The 24,520-nt window shown below is 46.3% G+C and overlaps 1 protein-coding gene across 2 annotated transcripts in view; it reads left to right on the forward strand.

Annotated features, from left to right (window-relative positions):
- The window catches only part of znf804a (zinc finger protein 804A), a 36,188-nt gene extending 12,106 nt beyond the window's left edge, over positions 1 to 24,082 (forward strand). The window contains exons 1-4 of one of the 2 annotated variants that reach the window (XM_048979646.1): positions 3,835 to 3,936; positions 15,768 to 15,911; positions 19,411 to 19,541; positions 19,957 to 24,082. In XM_048979646.1, coding sequence (XP_048835603.1) covers positions 15,792 to 15,911; positions 19,411 to 19,541; positions 19,957 to 22,981 — 3,276 coding nt within the window. In that variant the 5' untranslated portion in view covers positions 3,835 to 3,936; positions 15,768 to 15,791 and the 3' untranslated portion in view covers positions 22,982 to 24,082. Of the gene's footprint in view, positions 1 to 3,834; positions 3,937 to 15,767; positions 15,912 to 19,410; positions 19,542 to 19,956 lie in introns of those variants that run through there. The other variant, XM_048979645.1, reaches the window with a different exon arrangement.
- Positions 24,083 to 24,520: the final 438 nt, after the last annotated feature.

The raw sequence follows: 24,520 nt of genomic DNA on the forward strand, positions 1-24,520 counted from the left end.
AAAATTCGGTGTGCACCACAGCAACTATAGATGGAAATCTCTGTCTTTGATTGGTGCCTTTTTTTAGAAATGGGGCCCCGGTAATTCGGTCCCTCTGGATTTTCCCCGGGAAAAGGTAGCGTTCGTTATAAATACATTAGCGTATTTTTAGCGGCCAGCTCTTGCCACACTCATCTTCTCGCCTTACTACCACACGTGTTCCCGAGATCTCAACACACATCTGCCCGGATCTGCATGCCATGAGCACACGGTGCACCAGGAAGGGTACAGTGTTGGGGAACATGGGAAACATGTGGAAGTGAAGGAGGGGCACATGATTCTGGCTTGCATTTCTTTTCAACTGTCGGATTCGGCCCCGGTTACATTTCTGCATTCAAAGCGACCCTGAAGATTTTTCATTCTGCTGTCCTCCTGAAGGAAGAAAACACCACATACCACAAAGATGTATTTCCTCTGTTGGTGTGTCAGAGAGGGACGGAGAAGTTGTGGGTAGAGCAGGGCTCGACACCCTGGGCCAAACGGCGTTCGTAAGGACTGAAACAAAAAAGGGATTTGGGGGGGGGAGTATGAAGGGGGTGCGAAGGCGGAGAAACTCAAATAACTGACGTGTGAGTTTCAAAGCGGCCAGCACAAAGGGAACATTTAGAAGGCGGGTGACAGCTCGTCACTGCATAGACTGTTATTTTTAAGCTGATATACAGTTTAGGCTGAAGGATACAGGATACCCAGAGACAGCTCGACACGGGAGAGCCTGCGCTCAACGTAAATGCAGCTTGAATGTCAAAGAGATGCATAATGGCCAGGTTGCGTTGCTCATCAGTCTTTCGGGCCAAGCCAGCTACCATGAGCTTGGTTAATAAATAGTGAGTGCTGGAGTATTTTCCCGAAGTAAAATACACGCTTGTGATTAGTGTTGGCAAGTGGATTGATGGCGGGATCTCGATGGCTGTTTAATTAGCATGTAAAACCTGAATGGCACTGCAAGATCTGGCAGGCCTGAGCTTAGCTGTGCCCCGTCGCTCGTAGCGTTAAGGCCGTTCTTCCCCGCGTTTTTTGTGTTAGCTTAGCGAGACATCAGCTTAGCGACAAATCACAAGGCGGTAGCGCATGTGACGAACCACAAAGGGCACGTGCGAGTGCTTCCAAGCATGACGAGAGATTCAGCAGCTGATTTTCATCCGGTCAAGATGACCGTCTTCGTCACGGGGTGCCGATCTCCATCCCGGGTGACCTGGCTAACAGAGAGCGCGGTGATCAGCATCGCAACGACTAGCAAATGGCGCAGTGGCCTATCCATGGCCAAGAATAATACATCCCCCCTGGCACTGGCTCCAGTGACCTTTTGAATAACGCCGCCGGATCTGCAGATGGGCCCAGTGTGACCGCTCCATCTTCGTTCTGACATGTGGTCGAGGTTGGGGCCATAGAAGCCATATTAAATTAAGCAGAAAGGCGAGCCTTTGATCGCTCCAGCACCACGCACAACTGGGAAACTATAAACTAGATTCATCCTCCGTCTGCCGCCGCTACAGTATATTAATATTTAACCACCTACAAGCAAGCACTTGTATCTGGGAGAAGTGTTGCCCACGGTGAGTATTTGCTTACAGGGCAATACAGGAGCCACTGAACAGAATGACTGCAAAGGCATCTGTGCTCGAAAGTGCGAGACACGAAAATGAAAAAAAAAACAAAACCCTCCCCCCTCTCCTGGCAAAGTCCACACTCACACCATGCTGACCTATTCAGATATTCTATCGTCACATCTTTTGCTGATGAGGGGGTTTCTTTCACCAAGGATGGGGGGTGAATTATTAACCATCTGAGGCGTAACCTAATTATTCTGTGTATACTATATCAGTAACAACTGAAGAGTTATCATCTGTCTGGCTTGTTTGAAATATACGACACCATAGATACCTCTTCGGAGGGCTGTTTGAATAGTTTCATTTCAAAAAGTGTAGGCAGAGTCCTGCTAGACTATGCATTTATTTATATATATATAACTTTCCTCTCATTAAAATGGAACTTTGACTGTTTACTGCTTGACTTTGAAATCACTTAAGTGGTGCATATTTTATCTCCTGTCTCGGATCCTGATGCCCTTCTCTGCAATCCTCAATATGCTGATTCCTTGCACTCCGCACAGGTGCAACACGTGCAAAGTAATCACTTTACTCTTCTGTCGTAGAAAAATCGCACAACAGTTTAAGTTAGGGTCTCAGAAACATGAGACACGTTTGTTCTCATTAATAAAAAAAAAAAAAGCGAAGTTAGGTAAAGGCTTAAATTATTCCCTTTGATTTCTGAGTTCTGCGGTTGAAACCCGGATGAGAGTAACCACCTTAATGGCTAACTTGCTGCTTCGCTGATAGATTATACGTCAATGACGAACAGAAGCTGCAAAGAGCAAGGAAGGTAAAAAAGAAAAGTAGGATGGGACTTCCGACAGATGAAGGGGGCACACAGGGTGCTGTGTAGCAGTCGTCATCATCTCCTCTGGTGGGGAACGGGAGCCAACAACTAAAACTGCAAACTCCTGCCTCGAAACCCTTAGATGAGTTACATCACATAGGAGACCCAATCCTCCTATATCACCATCAAGCCACTACTGCACCTGACAGAGTGAGGCTTCACGGTTGGAGGGGAGGGGCCAAAATGTACCTTGGCAGGGAAATCCCTCCAAAAAATCAACCGCCCGCAACCTTTATGCATTAGTCCTCAACTGGCAACATGTGACCAACTCTAAACATATACATATAATAAAATGTAACAGGACCATGGACTGCAGGCTGAATTCTGTTGCACGGCTAGTGACAGGACCCCTCCACGTCCTTCCAGTTTCAACTGCGTGTTTATAGGTTTTGACACCTGGTTCCTGGGCCTCTTGAAACTGTGAAGGTCTGGTTGACTTTGCTGTTGCCAAAACCTCTCCTGAGCTTTGAATATCCAGAACGGTGTTTCCTCTGTCCTCCCTCTGTGACATCTCAATTTGTCATAATTTCCTAACACTGACAGTGTTCAAGCTGAGCAGGTAAAGTCGAAAATTCAGGTATGAATGGTAGGGATGTGTCCCTGTCGATATTGTAGGAAGGTCTGTGTGTGTTTTTGAGGGTGTGGAGTAGAGGCTGATTTGGTCCCGACCAATTTCGTAATCAAACCTACGCCTTTAATATATTATCAAGTTTATCACGGGCAAACAAGACTCGACCGGTGTGAACACTACCAAATGTGGATTTGGAGGATATCCTCGTCTGGGGACTCACCCAGAATTCCTCAGGAGGTGGTCGCTCTTTCAGGTTAGCTTGATGTGTAATGAGGCGATGGACGTTAGCCCCTGAAGGAGTTGAAATGCAGGCGCCGCCCAAACTGCCACCCCCCCCATTCACTTGGATGAGTGTCTGCTTCTCAGCCCCCCCCCCCCCCCCCCCCCCCATGGCAGCAGACCAGATTCTCCGACACGGGGTTGGGACGGGTGGTGCTTGTGTAATGAGTGCGCCGTCTGTTCCAATGGCCGCCACCCAGAGATACACAGGACAGATGGATCGTCACAACTCTTGCCTCCTTTTTGCTTTCGCTGCCCCTTGGGCGTTTTCACCTTGGTTGCGTCATGTGTTCTTTGGCGTGAGCTGGGAGGTGACCTACTGCCCAGTGTTTTGTTTTTCTTTCGAGCCACGGTCCCATAGGCGCTAACATTTGTGCCATCTCATCTTTTGACAGAGGAACTAGCAAAACCCGAAGGGACCCCTGCCACCACCCCCTTGTGGCATCAGTCCTTTGTACACATTCCTAACGCTCAGCCGACCGATCCGTGGGGGGAAACAGTGTACCCTTTGTGCAATTAGCCACATTGCCTCATTAGTCTTCTTTCCTAAGAGAGCGTGAGGTGTCCGGTGGACAGCGGCCAGGACGCTTGTGACAGAGGAGAAACACGGGGTGAGTAGGAATCCATCCAGACCCATTTGTTGGGCGGACGGTGATCCAGACCTCCTCTCTTGAGTGTTTATCCACATAAAAAATCGGGGGACGGTTTGCTCTTAGTGCAACTCGGAGGTTTCTGTCACTCAGTGGTCTCTAATTAGTTCCACACTCTGAGGAGTCGCTATAATTAGTGCAAAAGTCATCCATTCTCCCTCAGTCGTACAGAGAGTCCAGCGCTTCACTCCATAGTGCAAAAGAGGAACTTGCTATATGCCAAAACATTATATATCATGCTTGTCGATGACACAAATACCAAACGAAATACCATTTCTTTATAAATATCTAATTAGTTAAGAGAAAAGAGCCTGGGAACCCAATGATGGTATACTGTAGCAGTTAAAGGCAGGTATTCATTATCTAGGATGATCCAGTTTCAAATCCTGTGCTGATGTACCTTTGAGTGAGGTGTGCAATCTGCAGGCAATCCAGATCTATACATTGGGCAGAAAAGGCAGCATTTCACGAATGGAGAGGAATTATTTGACCAATTAATTACAGCAATTTAAGATAGAACATTTCCTAAGTCGACAGTTGCAGTATTTCACTCTAGGTTTCCACAGGGCTGAAGAACTAGACTTGTGACCAGATGCTGCCTGCTGTAAATCTCAAGCAGCCCTGCTGACTCACAAAGTGTCAGCAAATACTTTTTTTCTGTTTCTATATAGAGTGTAAATTAAATGTAAAAGCTCATTATTTTTCTGGCATTTTATAAATGGTACCAGAGATGGATAGTTCAGGTCCAGAAAGTAAAGATTCAGACCAAGATTTTGCTTGAACAAACCATCTGAGTATAAAGAGTCACAGTTACAGGGTCTGAATTTTTACTTTCTGGACCGGAACTACCCACCTCTGCATGGTACATCTGAATGAAATGATAAAGTCAATCATTGGAAGCATTCAGGCATTAAAATCTTGATTTTCCTAAATGGCTAACTGGCCAGTTATTAGCAGGTGCCTTTATCCAACGTAGAGTGTGATTTAGTGTGCAGTGCACGTCAGAAATGATTGGTGAGATCGGTGTCCATACTGTTTTTTTTTAGTCCTTTGGTTCTCAGAATTCACATACAATGCACATAAGTGTTTAGTCCAAGCATGTGAGTTGTGGATCCAGTTTCCATTATGCTTTTGTGTGTGTGGCATCTGCCCCTTTCCCCTATATATGTGTCGCTGTCTTCTGAGCTCTCTGGTTTAGTGTTACCATCCAAAAACATGCAGTTAAGTGAATTTGCATCTCTAACTTGTCAATAATGTGTGTGTGTGTCCTGTGATGGGCTAGCATCCTGTCCAGGGTGTCCTCTGACTCACACTTTGTGTTGCCTGGGATAGGCTGCAGGCCCACAGTGACTCCATACTGGATAAGCACTTTTGGAAAATGAATGGCTGAATGGCTCGTTCCAAGGCTGGACATGCTTCATCCAGTTAATTGAAGGCACATTGTCAAGTAATAAAGCAGTATGGCATTATGGGTAATATAACTTCCCAGACTTGCCGTTGCTATTTCTCAAACGTTGCATTCCTGTCAGTTTAAAAAAAAAAAACGCACATTATTATGCTATTATGTCAGGTAATTTCTGTATCTATATTTTTTTCAGAGATGATTAGAAATGTATTCCTCAACTGCAAATGCACAGATAACACAACTGTATTATTAAAATGAAAGCTCAGTTAGCTCTATTGAATATATTACAAGATTATTAAAATGTTAACATATATTTAAACAGTGCTATTTTTCAACCTAGGATCCTCTGACATGCAATTAGGGGAATTCCATTTAGTTGGTGGGATTGTACATTTTTAAACATCAATTTTAAATGCATTTTTCTCTGCCCTTTTGATGGCTTGTGATGGGAACGCGCACAGTCCACTTGAATAATGGATTGTTGCTCGCGATCCCATGGGACCTGGCTCTCTCCCCTGTGCTTTTCGTGTCACCGCAGGCCTGTTCAAACACCTGTCCGTCTGGCCAGCTGTACATGCCAAAGGCACAGACTACAGGACCACCCATATAGAGGCGCACGCGACTCACACGACAGTAGCTGCATTATGGGTGAACGGCATCCAAAAAGGATTATGGGATGCCACGGCTGAATCCTCAAACATTCAAGGCACGGCTCCAATTACGCTGGCAAGCGTCCCTGGAAAAAAATCCCAGCAAGGGAACCGATGTCTCATCAACAGCAGCCAGGGTGCAAATTGACCTTCTATGACCTTCTCCCTCCCGTGGGGTGTAGATCTCCAGTGGATCTGTCTCTGGCTAATAGCTCACTACGCCACATGCGCACTCCATCACAGAATAATAAGCATCCTTTGTAGCTACGGGCCAAAATATGGAAGGAATTCTTTCCGAAGAGCGTCATACATGATGAGAGTTTGGGGCCATTAATTACCTCTTTCATTTGCATCTATTGTCATCGCAGATTAACAGCGAGAAAATGAATCCCAATCGATCTGAGGCATTGGGGGTGGGGGGGGGGGGGGGCTGCAGAAGGTCCCTCTCAAAGAAATGGTCTGCTTAATTGTCAGTGATTAGCAGGCTGCCGTGATGCGGTATCGCTGGGGCTTTCTGCGAACTGGAGATTAAGCCCCGAATCGCCTACGTCGGTGTCAGATTTGTGATCCTCTCTGATGGGGCATGGAGGGAGGCTGGACTGAAAGAGCTGGAAAATAGGAGGTGTGGGTTGGGGGAAGCAGGGAGTGTGAGGATTCCCAGCCAATGATCACATGCTCCTGGGGAGTCTTAATGGGGCTCAGCCAGCCGTCACCCCGACTTAATCGATAGCAAGGAGGTAGAGTGCGCGGCCATCGGTGGACATTCCCATGGCTGTAGACCTCGTGCAGGTCTGCAGGGAGATCAGGAAGTATGTGGGACAAAGAGATGAAAAATGAGGGCGGGAGAATGCCAAAAGGAGAGAAATTCATCTAACTGAGGTTCTGGTTCTTCGATATCCATTCATGATAGACACGGAGGTGAACCTAAGTATGACATCTGTTACACACACTTGTTTTGCTGATTGCTGGTGATGAAGCTGAGGTTAAATAGGAGAAAATGAGAGTTCCCCAGTTTAAATGAATGTGAATCGATGTTTGCAATCACCAAGGAGATGTGGAAGGAGCAAGAGACACACCACTGATGTCTGCTTCAGTCTTTATTATTAATTTTCCAAATAAGAACACCCTACACCCCACCCCAGCTCTACAATCAAAAGAAAATAAAACCTGTTATCCAATAAAACGCTGTTTTCCCGTCGCCGTGCTCTACCCCACCCTCCTGCTCGCGTAGATATGGTTAACAGTAAGCGCTCGCGTTAATATTTACCCCATTATAGTTATTATGCCGTAAAGCGAGCCTCCTTCTTGCAGGATATTAAGCGGGGACGAGCCGGAAAAATAATCGAAATTATATGACGCTTCAGCAGTCCTGGCTGTGGTGAGAACGAAGGGGTAAAAGAGGGAAGGGGAGCTGGTGTAGCCAGGGCGAGGGAGGCAGGCAGAGTCATTGCTCACAGTGCGGCAGCCGCGCTTTATCTCGCTTGTCCCGGTTTGCACCCTTTCGGCTCGCCACTAGCCGCCGCGCCGCCGCGCTAAGGGCAGTGCGCAACGCCGTCCATCACCCGTAAACCCCGCTCTGTATTTATTTACTCCGGCTTCCCTGGGTGCCTCGCTGCGGTTTTTACTTTTGTTTAGTAATAGACCTAATATACCATCCTTCAACTTAAAAAAAAAAAAAACTAACTGACTTGAAGCAAAATACGATTGCGGCTATTAAATTAACCCCCTTCCCCCACGCAATTCAATTAAATTCACTAACCGAAATAAATCTTCTTTTTTTGCCATCATGAGGAAAAATACTAATACTAATATGACGTTGGATGGTTGCTTTTTAAATATTTCAAAACAGAATGATTGACCTGGATGTAGTTATTTATTCCAAATGTCCGCTCTTGTTAAACATATCAGTGTATTTTCTAGGCTATATGGATTTTTAAAGCCCTCCCCAGTATCTAAATATGGCACTCACCGTTAAATGCTGCTTTCCTTTAAACTTTATCACTTGCCGTACAAACATTTCTAGACTTCAAATTTCTGCAACAGAAAATGCCTTTCATCTACAATAATACTTCTACACATGGCAGAGAATGATAAGTCTGATGAAGAAATGGGAGGTACATTTGTAAATAGGGTTCCACAGTCCTGATCTAGGCTATTATACAAGGGGTTTATATGCTGGTCTAAACTGCACAAATATCTCAGCCCCAAACAGAACAGTGAAAGGTGGCTTGGTCATTTCCATTACAGGGATTATTTTACCTGCTACCGTTTGGTTAGAAATAAGCTTTGCAAAACAACCAGCCACCAAGAACCACTTCTGTAAAATCCCTTTAATACATCCAGAGATCTGGTGTACAAGAAATACTTTTCTGAAGACTCCGAAAACAGGATAAATAAGTAAATAACTGTGGCTTTTGGTAAGGATGACACTTCCGTACATGTACCGTGCCAAGCTGAATCCCCGCCTGCCTGATTCTTGGCACTCTTTCTGAAACCGTAGGTTTTTTATGTCGTTCCTCACCATTGACTGGTTCATTGTGGAAGAATCACTTGTAATCAAAAGGGCTGGGTCACACAAACAGTGCCTTTTTTTTGTAAACGTGCATGTGTGTCATTGTGTGCATAAATATCTCAAGGAGGTCAAAACTAAAGGCTTGTAGAATATGATTTCATTACCATCGTGCTTGTTATTACAATGGTATGTTTGGAGCAGTTGATTCAGGTGTGATTTGGGAAGCAAGAAATCAGTTTTGGGGGGCATGCGGATGTTTGATGTGTGTGTTCTACTTCATCAAGCCCAGAGAGGTCTCGCTAATTGCGCTATGCTAATCGCTAATTTCGCCAGCTCCGTTCAAAGGACAGAGATACGGCAGCTTGGCCCCCTTCACAACCTCCACTGATTGCAGATTGTAATTATCGCTTCCCTGCGTTCCTTACAACAGGAGGAGGGACCTAAAACAAAAAAATAAGTCTCCCGCTGTCGAACGGGGCTGAGCATCTGTCAACAGGCCTCTGGTAAATTCCCCAATCCTTTCGCTTTCCGCCATCATATGTGACTGTGTGGTGTAATTGCCCTGTAGGAATCCGGAGTCTGAAGTTTGGATTTGATAAATGTAGTCCCCGTAATCTCTCCCCCTTCTTTCCCGCCTCAGCCTAAATCCTCGAGCGGAGCCGGTGGATTCCTCGATTAGCCGGGCTCGGCGCACAATCCCGTCTGCGTCCTCGTCTTAATTCCGCTACATCCCGATGCCGTCTTCAGATGGCAGGGCCTCAGGCTATACAGCTTGCAGGTGGTAGAACAAGAGGGCGAATTACACTCCTGCACGCCACGTGGCGCCCGGCTCGGCGCGTTCAGCTCAAAAGTGCCGCTGTCCCTGCAGGCATGACACCCCCCTCCTCACTGAAGACCCCCTTCCTTCTGATTCCTCAGAGCCCCCCCCCCCCCCCCCCTCCGTTTTTAGGGATCTCCAGGTCCGCTTCACAGCCCTAATTGTACAGCTGCCCAAACACTGACGCTCATCCCCACCCCCCACCCCCCATCCCCCCCCCCGCCACCCACGCAAGACTTGGGGGTACAGCTCGCTTCAAAAGTGTGCGCCAGGATCTGCCAAGAGCGCCTCCCGCCCCCATCAGATGGTCTGTGTTTTCGCGTGTGTTTTGTGTAGCGTGGGGGGTGGGGGTGGGGGTGGGGGTTGAATGCAGCTTCACTTCCTCAGCTTACAATATGAAAAACAATATTGAAAGAAAAGCATTGTCATGGAAACCTTAAGTTATTTTTTTTACGTCTACAGTATAAATAAAGAAATACAGTTTTGATAATTTTTTTTTTCACAATATTTGACTGCAACAATTTAAAAATTGTGCTTTTTCAAGGTCTTGCTTGGAAGGGAAGAAGTGCAACACTTTAGTCATTGTTTACCTTTTCAGATTTGGTCATTCTAAGTCACTAGCTAAATACAGCATGTTTTACGCTTTTATGTTTAGTTGACATTATAATTGCACATTAATACTTCTGTTTTTCGAGACTTGGCTATTCGTGGATGCCACCCTGGCTCTGCGTTACTGCCTGTCAGTAAATGGATTTAATGTTGTCCTATCTGAACAGCTCGCTTGAAAAGATGGGAGCTCCACCTCCCTCCGTTCCCGTGGAAATGGACCTTGCCACACAGTGGATGCCTTTCATGGCAGAGAGATCTGCTTTTTAGGTCAATGAAGACTGGGGTTTAAGACAAACTCAGAATTTGACTCCAAAGGAGAGTTTGAGAAACTGATTATTTCCAGTTTGTTAACATTCATTGAAAATCGTCATTTTCCCCCTTGTTTACAGACAGTCCCAGAATTTGCAGCAGACCGTGTGTATGAGAGCTCATGGTTTGATGGAAGTTTTTTATTGGAAAATCAAATTCATTCAGACAGCATGTTCACAATGACAGTCTGCACTCTAATTTTGTTTGCTTATTTTGTGCCTCTCTTCCTTTTTGCCATTCAGCTAGCGGTTAATTAACGTTCTTGACTGAGTAACAACACATTAGAGTATATACATATATTTTCATTTACAAAGTTCAGTCTTAAGCCTCACACCTTTGGGGTTTTGGGAAAGTAAGAGGAAATTAAAGGATGTACATTATATAAAGATGGGGACTGAACTGAAACGAATGAATTCAGTGTGAATTTGTCCCCAGCAAAAGACTTCCTGGCTTCACAGGGCAGATTAAATCGACTCAATGAATATTCCCCTTGTGGCCACGGTCATGAACCCAGGAAGTATGGCTTCTCAGGCATGTGAGCGATTGATACGTTCATCTTGATGTCACAGTAACGTAAATGCAACCCCTTGACATGTACCCTGAGAGATCTATCTAGGCTCTGCGGGCAGAGAGATGAGCATGTGTGGCTGAGGGAAACAGGTTCGATACCTGTACAGATGAATTTAAATCAGGAGGCAGCGTCCCTAAAAATAAGGTACAAATACTGTCACCAAGTATCTAACGCTCTGTCCCGAGAAATCACATTCTTTCTGCTTCATAAATTTGTTTTAATAAGAAAGCTACGCAGAGGAAGTCTTTGATGCAGGGTCTTGAATATGTGCAGACCAGGATTAATTATGACTACGGGTGCATCTATGGAAATTGCTGATTGGCCACTCTGGCAGAAGGCAATATGGAGCCATTACGCTGATGAAATGGCATGGTAGCCAATTTATACACTGAGCTTAGGCTGCCTTGGCTCCCATCCTGACTATTTGCTGGAGGCCACACTGCAATGGACGTGGTATTTGGTCAATATAGTACCCGGATGGATTGGATGCTTGTGTATAGGATGACTGGCTTAGGCTGCTATGGAGACATTCGTATTCATAGCGAACTACGACTGACTCCACGTTCAGCCATTCAGAAAGACATGCACTGTCCTGATGTAGAACAGATCATTTATTGGAGATCCATGCCAGCTCCCAGCCTGAGAAACATTTGCGACCTTTTGTCCACTCGGCGATTAAAACCCGACAATCGGACTCTTTATATGTCAACGCAATCTGTTTTCATTTGTTTACTCTGAAAGCTTTGGAACATATTTTTCTTTTCAAATAACACAGTTTTCTTTAAAAAAAAAAAAGAAGGAAAGCGAAATACAAGTGTGGGAAGCATGATGACTGCATTCATTAGTAATACAGAATAATGCCTTTGTTAAAGGCATTAGATATTTACATATAAGTATAAATGGATATTTTAGAAAATCAATACCAAATGAATCATCTGTTTACTTCATAATTACTAGCTATCAAATTAGCTTAAGTCAATATCTAGCCAGACAGCTGCATGATTTACATCCATCTTTAATGTGGGCAGTTTAATTCCCATGGGTCATACATTAAGACATGCTGTTTATTCTTGCCCAGGTTGCTTAATTCTGGTGTGCAAGAGGTTTGAAAAGGAGGGAGTTGGCCATGGTTGACCAATCATTATTCTATTTCATTTTAGATAGTGCCTTTCCAAACATGGTTGGCTAAATGTTAATAGCACATAATCAATCAATTGTGGCACTTCCAGACTTACCACAGTTTATGGTAAAATCGTATGTAAATATAATAACTAGCAGAGGTGGATAGTTCAGGTCCGGAAGGTAAAAATCGAGACCAATATTATGTTTCATCCAACCCGTTGAGGACTGTGACTGTGACTCATTATACTCAGCTGCTTGGTTGAAACAAAATCTTGGTCTCGATTTTTACTTTCTGGACTTGAACTTTCCACCTCTGCTAGAAGTCAGAAGAGATAACAAAACTGAAGTTTGACTGGATACAGAAAACCTTTTGGAGTCCAGGGTAAGCTGGCATGCCAACGATGAACAAAGTAGGAAGTACAGTGCGTTTGTACGGTTCTCTCCTCTGACTGATTCTGTCTGTGTCATTACATTGTCTGTAGGTCAGCGGTCTCAGTCTCCTGCTGACCATTCCTGAGTCCTCAGTTTATGAAATAAAAAGGCTTCATGTTTTCCTCCCATGAACACGTCCTGGATGTTGACATCCAAAATAGAAGGCTGGGTGGACGTACATTTTTCTGTCAGTATGGTATGTCCTTATAGTGGGCTGAAGCAACAGCAGGTGGGTAAAATGCATATACAGTCAGTGTGGGCAGCCACAGTCTGTCAATGGTCCTGCTGGGAGCAGAATAACTTTCAATTAGCACCTGATTTACACCTGGAACAGCAGGTGATTCACTCCCTCTACATTGTTATGTATGAAACAATTAAGAATGTAGATACAGTTTTGTCCCCATAGGACTGCAGTTGATGACCCTGATATGTGGAACGGGAGATGCTTCTGGAAAAGGGTTCCATTCGAACCACAAAACATGTCAGCAGGAAGAATTTAACACCTATCCTCAGTGAGCTTTCCGGCCGGAATTGTGTAGGGGGGACTTGCCTTCTGTTTGTTAGCATTTTTGGAACAACAGCCAGTGTATGTGCTAATACAGGACAGGCAATTAACCCCGAGAGCAAGAGACCCGCTTTCAGCTTTTGTAGGAGAGTCAAGTCGCCATTAGAGAGGTGTTAGCATGCTATGTTATCATGTCCGTCTCAGAGCAGCGGGAAATGCTGCTGTTTCCTGCGCTCTCCTCTAAAGGGTCTGAATAATTTGAATAATTAGCCACTTCAGACAGCTACTCCAGTGCCCAATACAATCCGGCGATGAGTAAAGAACCACCATCACTCACAAAGTGATGCTTTCGGGTTGTCGTGTGGCCACTCAAAGTGCTCTGAAAATGACTCGCGCGTCGGGAAAAAGCAACGGAGCGATTCATAGCTACGATATGAGCGCATAAAAACGCTGGCACGGATCGTGGAATATCGACAAATGTGTTACTTCCTTTGTGATTGAAACCCATTAAATTTTTCATCTCCCAGCATTCAGGCCAAGAGTATCTGGCTGCATCATACAGGCATATGGCCAAGTCTGAGTGGCAAAAGCATTATCAATGAGTGCTTTTTCCAAAAACAAAAGAACTCCTTTCCAGATGAAAAGAAATCCATGAAGCACCTCGTCTTAAATTAGCGTGCTGGAGGCTAGAATGACCCTTGAACACTGTAAGTGTCTCTGTAGCGGCTAGGATTCTCTGCGGCATAAACATCACCCACCGGTCCTTCTTCCCGCTCACCTTAATTGCATCTTCCACTTTCCGACAGAAGTGCAATCCTTATCCAGCACTACTCTCGCCCCGTCAAAGAGGGCAGGAACAGACCAGCCCCCGATTGTTCTGCTGATTGCCAATTGAGATCTATGATTCACTTTAGAGTTCTCACTTGGGTGTTTCTCATAATGAGCAGGCAAGGGAACGCCCGGAAGATCCTTTAAGATGTCACTTATGCTCTCCTTGTCTCTCAAAGTAAGAACCACTCATTAGACAATGCAATACTGGCTGCGCGGCGCCTCCACCCAGCCTTGTCGGTGTAGTCTGGGTTGCCGATAAAGTGCGTCCTTATATGTGCCAATCACCTTCGTTTGTTCGTCAGCACGATTCCCCCGAATAATCAGCCCTCGTCGTAACGGACCCCATTATTGCTTTGAAGTGTGACGTGAATAACTCCAGGCATGTTCGAGGACGCCTTGATGGGCAGGCGGTCCGGTGCTTCTTCTAGTGGCCAGATTTCCCCGGCGTATGAACATACTCATAAAGGAGGACATGTGCGAGTCACGCCAAGGGATAAATGGACTGGAATTTAGTTAAAGGTGTAATTGGAAATTGCTGTGCTACTTCTGAGTACAAATTCAGGCCGTAAGCAAACCCCTGGCATTTACCTTACTGTAAATTATTCAGTATCCCATATTTAAATGAACGGTCGATCGCTTAGCTGATCATTTACGACACATTTTGTGACTCTGGTATTTATATACCATTTTATTGGTATTTTTATTACTATACATCAGGTATGCAACACATATATTTATGTTAATTGGTTGATTCTGCATTCAGCAGTTATGCACCTGTCTTTAGAATGGCGTATCCGAACTTCATGGAGAATTATGAACAGAAAGGGCTGTTTCTCTCTTAACAGTACATGTCTGGCTGGGGAAACTTCTGGGAACGCTGGTCTAATGCCTGTTTCTACTAAATTGTGAGTTTTGAAACCTCCTAAGCATTAATGTCGTTCGATCTGAAACGCGCTGCTCTCGTGGCTAAAGTACTTTCATCCGTAAATGACTATAAATCAATATTTAATACCAAAGGATGCGGGTGAAGAAGGGGGAGGGGACAGCAGTGAGTGAGGCTGATGGGGGGGGCGGGGGGGGGGGGGGGGGGGCAAATGCCATCATCACAGGTCCTCCTTGACATACTGCAGAAAGAAATCAGAGCTCAGATCAACAAAGTAGCAGTATTTACTAGTAGCATTAACAAAGTAGCAGTATTTACTAGTAGCATTAACAAAGTAGCAGTATTTACTAGTAGCATTAACAAAGTAGCAGTATTTACTAGTAGCATTAACAAAGTAGCAGTATTTACTAGTAGCATTAACAAAGTAGCAGTATTTACTAGTAGCATTAACAAAGTAACAGTACTTACTAGTAGCATTAACAATGTAGCAGTATTTATGTTGCTGAAGTTGAATTACTGGCTTCCAAACTGCTGCTGACTCTATGGACGTACGCTGTGAATGTGAACATACACACACAAACACTCACACAACCAGTCATTAAGCTGCTTTCTTCAACATGTCTGCTGGGATCTGGAAAGCCCATGTCATCCCAGCTTGGAGGCTATCGCCACTCCCTTCCCTTCTTCCATGATTTCCCTCATGTCACTGACATGTGGAAGTTTCTTTTGCTCACCACCCAGTACTGCTACAGGGATCTTTCTGGTTGCATACTTGATACCTAGAAATGTATGGGTGTCCTATTATACATCCCACAGACATGGACATTCCATATTCATTGAACATTCCATATGCATGGATCCTAGATAGGCTGTTATCCTTATTTTTGTACATTAAATCTGTACTTTGTGTATTAAATTAATGATGTCATTAGATAGGTAGACTGATCTGAAACAGGATATTGTGTACCAGTGACAGGAGACCTTAAACATTTGGAACAAAACTGAATTGGTCTGAGTTGGGAGTCCAATATAATATGCTGTCATGGGGCCCAAAACCTCTAGTAGCACCACTGGAGGCAACTGACTCACTGATCAGTTCAGATTGTTAGATTTTAATAACAGTGTGTTTTTTTTTCTTGCCTATAGGATTACGCAGAGAAGGAGAAGGCCATGGCGAAAGCCCTGGATGACCTGAAGGCCAACTTCTACTGCGAACTCTGTGACAAGCAGTACTACAAGCACCAGGAGTTCGACAACCACATCAACTCGTACGACCACGCACACAAGCAGGTAAGGCTTGTCCCTCTTTGACATCAATGCACTGGAGACACAGAGGAGCAGCTCTGAATGCCCGGACGTAGAACACAATTCGAGTGTGACAACCTGCTCACACTATCGCACACAAAAGCAGGTAATATATATACTCCATATATACTCCATCATCCAGTCTGAGGTGTTCCATCCTTATACCTTGTGCTGCCAGGGATAGGCTACAGGCTCGTCGCTCGTGCTGGATAAGTGGTTATGGAAGATGGATGGATAGACCCATACGTTCTATGAATAATTCCATATTTAAATGAATCGATGCTGGAGTTCAGTATGTAATTCCTTACTGTATGCATCTGTGATGAATTAGTGCAGTAAGCATTGCAAAATATACAGCCGGGGATCCGACGACAGAAGCAGCCTGAGAAATATTTATTTGGTTTCTGAGGATATACATCATGTAGTATGAGGACTGAGCACTCTGAGACATTGTAATTGTTAATCACCTGTGGGTCCGGAGGTCAATCTATTTACCCGTTGGGTGTTCAGCGGCGCTGGCGCCCCACGCGTGACCCCACCCCAGCCGAGCACGCTCCGTAGCGTCAGTCATTCCACTGGCCGGCTTCGTCCGCTCTGCCGGTAATAGGGTGAGACCTTCCTGACTTCCGTACCACCTCGTTAGCTCCAGCAGTGTGCTTCAAACATGGCTGTGGAGAAGAGCCAGATTATACTGGGCTCTGTTGGAGGAGAGCTTCAAAGGACTTCCCCACAAGCCGGCTAGTGTTTCAAATTACAGCACACCGGTCGTAATGTGTAGGAGCAGGGTACCTAAAAGACTAAGAACAGAGGATTTTATCTTTTCTTGCCAGCTTCTTACAGTGAATGCATCATATTTTAAAATCATAATCTGATCTACATAAAGCCATTACTTATGACAGAGACACCGTTGCTAACATTAGCATTAACTTCTTTTCAGCCACGGTGGTCTTTTTTAATCCTAGATAGCCTGATGTGTTCGCCATGTTGCACATGGCGGACATCTTTTATCCTGTAGTTCCCTTGTTTACATTCTTTCCCCTCCAGCAAAGATGTGAGGCTGCCTCATTAAGGAGCTATCTTTTAGACTGTTGTAAGGAGTATAAAGCATGGAAAAACAATAAATAAATCACACTGTATCAAAGAAGCAAGATGCAATTGTGGTAAAATAACCTCCAGCCCTGGTGTAGAGGTTTGCGATCTGTGGTGGCTTTATCGTTTTAACTTGAATGGGGATCGATCCCTCGCAATCTTCGCCATCCACGCCAGATGTCAATAGTGGGGCCAAATGAACTATTGACTACATGTGTGACCCCGCACCTCACCGGCAGACCCAGATGCATTATTGAGATAAATCGGTTTCACCACACAAGTCCGCCCCAATAGCCAATCAGATGTCAGCTTGCAGAGCCTGGTAATCCATCTGCATATGCAAGCAGCCAATAGCAGAGGCTGTATTTATTTCACTGATGATTTCCATGGCCTGCTATCCCCACCCCGATATAGATAGCAAGCATTAAACAAGGACATGGCTATAAAGTGTGGTCTACCCCTCCATCCGTCAGCTGATGACCATCCATGACGCAAGTGTAATAGGAAATACATGTGTATCCCCCCGAGTTCCCCCGGGGCCGATAGAGATGTGAGGACTTTTAACGCTTGACGACGGCTTAACGGAAAAGCGCATCAGGCGACATTAATGTCAGTGTGATGGAGCGCCCGGCCGCCGACTGTCAGCGGGAGGATGTGCGGCTATGAGGGGAATCGACGCCGGCAAATTAAACATCGTGAGATTCAAATAAAAGTGCCTCGAGTTAAATTAACGCTACAGGTTTTAAATTAACGCCGCCGGCGCAGCTGTGCCAGTAGCACAACGCCAATCCCTTTCACCGATTTGCTCGATGTTTGGTCATGATCCATGAATCACCGGCGGTTCGACTCAATTCGCTCTGCAGAGACTGCAGGGCGCCTCAGTATAGTAATCCAAGCATGTCTGCCAGAGGTCTGGAAGATGACTGACTCTCCATCCCAGGCTGGACATGGGAAAGCACCAAATGCAAACCGATGCGAGTCGTACTCTTTCCCCCGAAACAGACTGCCGGCGAGTAGCACATTACGCGGGTGCATGGTCTGCCTGCGCCAAGGCAACAAAGTGTGAAGCAATCCAGAACAGATCAGATCATTTGCCCCTGTGCACTGACTCTGAGAGGAGTTATGTCTGATATGGCCACACGAATTCCCCGACTATGAAACCCAGCCACTATAAATGCAATCACTGGAGCCACTTCAAATAAGCGAGGTTACAGCAGCGTTGAACTATATGTTACATCAGATGGCCTGAGCGGAATAGCTAACACTGAAGTCTCCAGCCCCCCGCTATACCGTCTCCTGTATAAATCGAAGGATCTTCATGGTCTGATTCTCAGCTGATGATCTTCCAGCTTCCCGTATATCGTCCCGCTCTGTAGCGAGCCCTCGTCCACATATCTGACAGGAGATTCAGACAGCTTTACGCTTACAGTAATAAAGAGCAACTACATGCTACATAGCAAGAATCCGAACTCCATATCGGCTTTGTAGTGTACAGAGTATCGGCGTTTTTAATTCACACACAGCATGGGATTGAGTACGGGAAGCGTGCCGGGGGTCTATTTTTGGCAAATGCATTTCCGTGCTGAGTTTTTCCGCAAGTGTCGGCAAAAAAGGAGGCGATGTGCCACGTGAAATGCGGCGGATTCCCGTAAGATATGCCGTTGTTTTCGTTGACACCTCTTTTGTCAATGACTAAGAGGCACCATCGCAGAACCCGTTCATACTCGAGACCCACACGCCGTCAGACCCAGAAGCCGACTGAAAACTCTAATCAGCGGATTTATTTATAAACAAATCAAATGAGTAGGACAATTTCAAGAAGGCATTCAAACCTATCTGAGACTTCATTTCATTTACAGGGAAAATAGGTTAGATGGAGGATAACATAGTAAACACACACCTTCATAATGCCTTCATAGATCATCATAAGAAGTGTGTAAATATACTTTAACATTCAAACACCTTTACAGCCTTAATACACATTAATAACAATTATTACATTATAGTAACAAACAACACAATCATATTATCATATAATGTTCATTATTTATGTATATTTAAATTGTTAAAGTATATTAGGATGTTAAGGTATACTTACATCCTGCTTATTAATGTTCTATGAATGCATAATTAATGTATTATGAAGGTGCAGTTAATGTCAAGCATTACCAAATATTTTTACATGTTGTTTAGTTCTGGTGGGGGGTGGGGGCAGGACCTCTGCATTTCTGAATGTCTGATAATTTAGTATACGTTTTGTCATAATGAAAGGTTGTTTGACATACAAGAAACTTGCTTTCTCTAATAAATGTCACTCTAATTTCTATTTAGGGGCACACAGTGTCACATAGCAGTCAGACACCATCACTAACCCGGAAACACCTGTCTTATTTAGAGGCTGAAGGACCTCAAGCAGAGGGAGTTCGCCCGCAATGTGGCCTCCAAGTCCAGGAAGGATGAGAGGAAGCAGGAGAGAGCCCTTCGCCGTCTGCACCAACTGGCCGAGCAGCGCCGAGAGGTCCAATGGTAATACTCCGTCAGAACCGGCTCATGCTGTCTGCCTCAGCATGGAGCCCTAGTGATTTTTCATCTAAGCACTGTTCCAGGAAGCCCACGATTAAGATATAATTTAACCTCAGGCTGAGGTTTTATATTTTTTCCCTGAGTGCCAGTAGCAACTTACTCGTGTCCCTCAGGAACCGAAGTCTGCAGAATAATTAACACCAGACTGACAGCTGAATCCCCAGAAACACTTACTATCCAAATAGTCACTTTAATATGATGATTACCAGCAAAGGTGGACTGAGGGTAAGTGGTAGCTCTGCAGGACCAGGATTTGGCACTGATGCTGCGTGTGGAGGAGGTTACACATGTCAGGTGTGTTGTGTCACCCTGGCTGCACAGCTTAAATGACAGTGTCTTGTCCTGTTGTGTGTTTCAGTGCCCCGGGGTGTGGTCCAATGTTCAAGTCCACCACAGTAGCAGTGGAGAGCAGCTTCAGGGATGATTGCTGCCGGGGAAGCGTGGGGGGTGTGCTGCCTGCCACATTGGAACCAGGAGCGCAGAGTGATGCCTCCAAGCAGGCCCAGTGGCCCTCTCCCAACAAGGGCAGGAAGCAGGCCTACGGCCAGAAAATAGCTTTTTCCTTCTCCTTCCCAAAGAAGGCGTCCATTAGACTGGAATCATCGGCCGCAGTCTTCTGCGAGGCCGCTGATGAGGGATCAACACGGCGGAGCTGCAGGCAGAAGCTCAGGAGAGCTCCTGTTGAACTCCTGTCCACTGGACTTCTCGAGACTGAGAAAACAGTCAGCGATGAGGATGTGGCCCGAGAGGCCGGTGCAAAACGGGGTGAAGATCAAAGCAGCACCGAGCAGAGACAGGGGTCCTCGGACCCCGCCAGGAAGAACGACAGCCCACTTCCTGGCTTAGATCTTTGCGTTTTACTGGGTAACCCTTTGAAAACGGGCAGCCCCTGCCACGTCTCTCAGCAGTCCATGGCTCCTCTTTTAAATGGTGGTGATGCTTTTCCAGGTGACCCTGTGGAATCCTTAAAGAGTGACACAGCAGACAATAAACTGGAACATGCAGAAGGGGCCGAACAAGTGCTGGAGATGGACAGGAGTGTCCCTCTTGATGGACTCCCCTCCTTAGTAAAGGACACCGCTGCTTCCCCTGAAGTGGACTCACATAGCCACGAAAAGGAGGTCGTCAGCTTTGGTGAAAAGACCCCTACTCCCCTTCCAAAACCAAGCCAACCCTTCTGCTCTGTCCTGAGCAGAGATGGGAGCACGGTTCTCCCATGGCCATCAGAGATGTTGACCTTCACGAGAACAGAGCCGTCACTATCATACAGCTGCAACCCACTACACTTTGACTTCAAGGCATCAAGTGGCAGGAGCCAAGTGAGCAAAATCCAGGAAGTGGCCGGGCCTCAGATCAACAAGGAATCCGGTGCTGATGTGACCTCTGCCGGTCCGGAAAGGCCTCTCCACCTCGACAAGCACAACAAGGAGGCCTCAGCCAGCCTGGGTGACAGCTCAGGTCAGGAGAGCTCTGATGGGTCCTTTACTCAGGATCTGACTGATCCAGCAGGCAGAAAGGAGGATCACGTGTGTGGCCGGCACGCACGTGCCGTGGATGGCCAGAAGCGGCCACATAAGTATAAGTGCAACCGGAGACACTCCAGAGAGAGGAGGCACGGTAAGCGTCGTGTGGACAAACCACGAGGCAGAGACAGGTGTGGCCGCAGAAGCCACAAGAGGAGGAGAAGGAGGAAACGGAACACACAGCGGGAGAGAGGGAGAAGCAGGAGTATTGTGGAGAGACCTGAAAATGTGCTGAAGGGATCTGGGAGCTGGGACGAGTGCGAAAGCCAGTTGGGAAGCAGTGTTTCAGAACAAGCTGAGCAGTTAGAAGATGCAGAGAAAGATGATGGGGCCAGGAAGGACGCCATGGAGACAAAGAGTCAGGAGGCAGAGGATCACAGCAACTGCGGAGCGAGTGTTCATACTCAATCCAACGATCTCCACATCAAGCCTGAAGTGGAGCTGGGGAATAAAGATGAAGATCTAAGAGTCCTGTTAGAGGAATGTGGGAGCCTCGTACAGCCATGCTCTTGTGCCTGTGGGGCACTGAACATGGGGAGATCCCACCTCGGCAGTGCGAGGGAGGGATGGGTGAGGCTAGGGAGGTGTGCTCCCAAGTTCCATCAGGGCTGCCTCCTGAAGAGGAGGAGAAGTGAGTCAGAGAGTGAGGAAGACAGGCACAGTGGCAAAAGGCAGCCGGGCTCACACAGCACGTCATCAGTAGGGGGTGCTAGTGAGAACGAGGATGAGGAGGGGCAGGAGATGGCTCACTCAGTGGTGAGTAGGTGCAGTAAAAGACAGAGGAGATGTAGTCCAAATGCAGTATCAAATGTGGAGATGAGTGGTCCAGATCGATGCATATCAAGTATGTGTTTAGAAGATCCTCTCATATATATAGACCCTGAATCTGCAGGGCTAGAAAACAGCATCCCTGAGATAGTCACAGATGTAAGCAAAAGTCCACTAACTCCGGAAGACATTTTAATCCGCCACGTGAATGACGAGAGACCATTAGATAATTCCGGAAATCAGGACTCGGCTGAGAGGGATTCGGGTGACCTGGTGCTGGAGTGTGTTAATTGGTTGGCCTCTCCTGCTACTAACCTCAATGCACAGTGTAGCAGGGACACCATTCTTATGGTAGATCCAGCGGTAGAGATGAATGCCGAAAGTGAGATCAAGGACACCGGCGCCGAGTCGGCGGTACCGATACCCGCTGCTGAGGGCAGCGACAGGCCTGCAGCTGAAGTTCACCTTTTTCAGCAGACGGGGGAGGAACCCCCACGGAAGGAGCCACAGAGCCACGTAAAGGTCGGCAAACCTTTCCAGCACAGTCTGCAGTGCCCGCATGAGAGGGGCCCCCAAGGGCCCTGGTGTCAGGAGGGGAAGCTGACCCGAGAGGGCCTCACCTCCCTGCAGGCATCTCCGCAGGGTTTTCAGCACCTCTCAGACACAGAGAAGCACCCCATTCTCCATCTGCCGGTCCACAGACACACGTTCCCCGGGAAGCTGAAACCGGTGCTGTCCAGGCCTCCTGTGCCTGTGTCTCAGCCCGTACTGCATCCGGTGCACCTGGCCCCTCCCATGTCGTCTGCCTCCATCACCATCCGCCACACCATCCTGCAGCACCATGCTGCCTTCCTGCCCCCTCAGACACCGCTCTTCTCCCAGGTCTTCCCCCTTGCCCGGCTGCCCCTGGGGCCCGAGATATGCCCGACCCCGGGACCGTCCGCTTTCATGCCGCAACCTCAGCTCTCAGTGATGGCCCCGGCCAGTATCCACCCAATGGCGATGACCTTTCACGCTCTACCCCGGCCGGCCATGTTCCCCCCTGTGCTCCCACCCCACCCAGCCGTCATACCCCTACAACCTCTGTTCTGACCACGTTCGGCTTCCAGATGGGTCCACCCTGAATCTCCACGCACGCAGCCTAGCACCTCTCTCACTCTAAGCACTCCAGGAAAACACTTTCCTTCTACACTAAACCGTGTTTTAGGAACAGGAAGAGGGGAGAGGGAGATATTTCTGTTTTTAGTCCACCCCCCCCCACCCAACCCAAAACAAGCTTCTGTCTCCAGGAGGTAACGGCTGCATGTCAATCAGCTCTTATCCTCTCCATTAAAGACAGTCATGTTTTCAATTAAAATCCATCCCATTTTTCATTGTTTCGCAAAGACAACAATTAGCAACTGCAGTCTATTATATCCTTTAATACTAGCACAGTGCTACAATATGTTTAGGGCAATGGTGGTACTCTTATGCACAAATGTGAGAGTACAGTATAGTCTACTATCCATGACTGATGTTAATTAGTGAGACACATAAATAAGCTGAGGTAAATCGTACATTGTACACCATTACCCATCTGGTCATCACCTTTTACAATATTCACCTCTTTACAGTTTTGCCTTTGAATTCCAGAGCTTTTATGTTCCCTGTCTAGGGTTTGCCTCTTAGATTTATGCCAGTCTGTTACTGTTAATTAGGCCAGATCAAATAGCATCCCAGAATCCCCTCTAACAGAGTGTTGTATGTGAAGAAGTGTGCTTGTCCATGGCCGGCAGGAGCGAGAATTCCAGGTTAAAATACTGGTTTATTTTGAGTGGCTTATTTTGACAAGCTAAACAGGCAGTGCCACGGGGCAAGGATCGCAATGACAGCGTCATTGTTGGCGACTGTGCCACAGGATGTTGCTGCCCGGGTGTCTTTACGGTCTCGACAGGAGCGTGAAGTACCTGCCCCTTAGCTGGACTTAAGACTTTCTGCTTTTATACAGTCATCTCTCCGGGTGCACAATGTTAGGACGTTTTCTGCAATGACCTCATTGTTACTGCGCAGAACTGTACAGCTTGTACATTGTATGTATTTATAATGCTACTGTAAGACTGTAAAATATATATATATAGAAATATACATAATTATATATATTCCTGTTTTTATTGTGCAAGGCTCCCTGTATGTATTCCCTATTTAGATAAACAAAACTATGTTTTTTACTCAGATTTGCCAAACGAATAAATAAAGGTAAATTCAATAAGGAGGCTGCTACTTGGTTGTTTTTCCTGGGTAGTAAAACATTTTGGTAATGAACCCAGACTGTATGAGGGGAGGAAAGGCCAAACCCCACCCCAAAAGTTACAACAATTGATATATGTGTCCTTCAGTTAAAAGCTCCGCTTCTGTGTGTCACGTAAATGCCTGGAACTCCGCTGATTCTGGGACATGGGGTTGATTCCGAGGGTCAAGATCGCATTCGAGATCTGCGTGTTTGAGAACCTGGTGGAGCCTAGATCTCCACCGCAACCTTAACCTAGCTATTAAAACGGAGGCTGCAGTCAAGCCGGATAATTTCAAATCAAGCCCAAATCAAATCACACCAAAGACAAAGTTTGAACAGCTGGGTCACTTATCTGGCTCCTG

Source organism: Brienomyrus brachyistius, chromosome 16, assembly GCF_023856365.1.
Source record: "Brienomyrus brachyistius isolate T26 chromosome 16, BBRACH_0.4, whole genome shotgun sequence".
Classification (NCBI taxonomy): Eukaryota; Metazoa; Chordata; class Actinopteri; order Osteoglossiformes; family Mormyridae; genus Brienomyrus; species Brienomyrus brachyistius.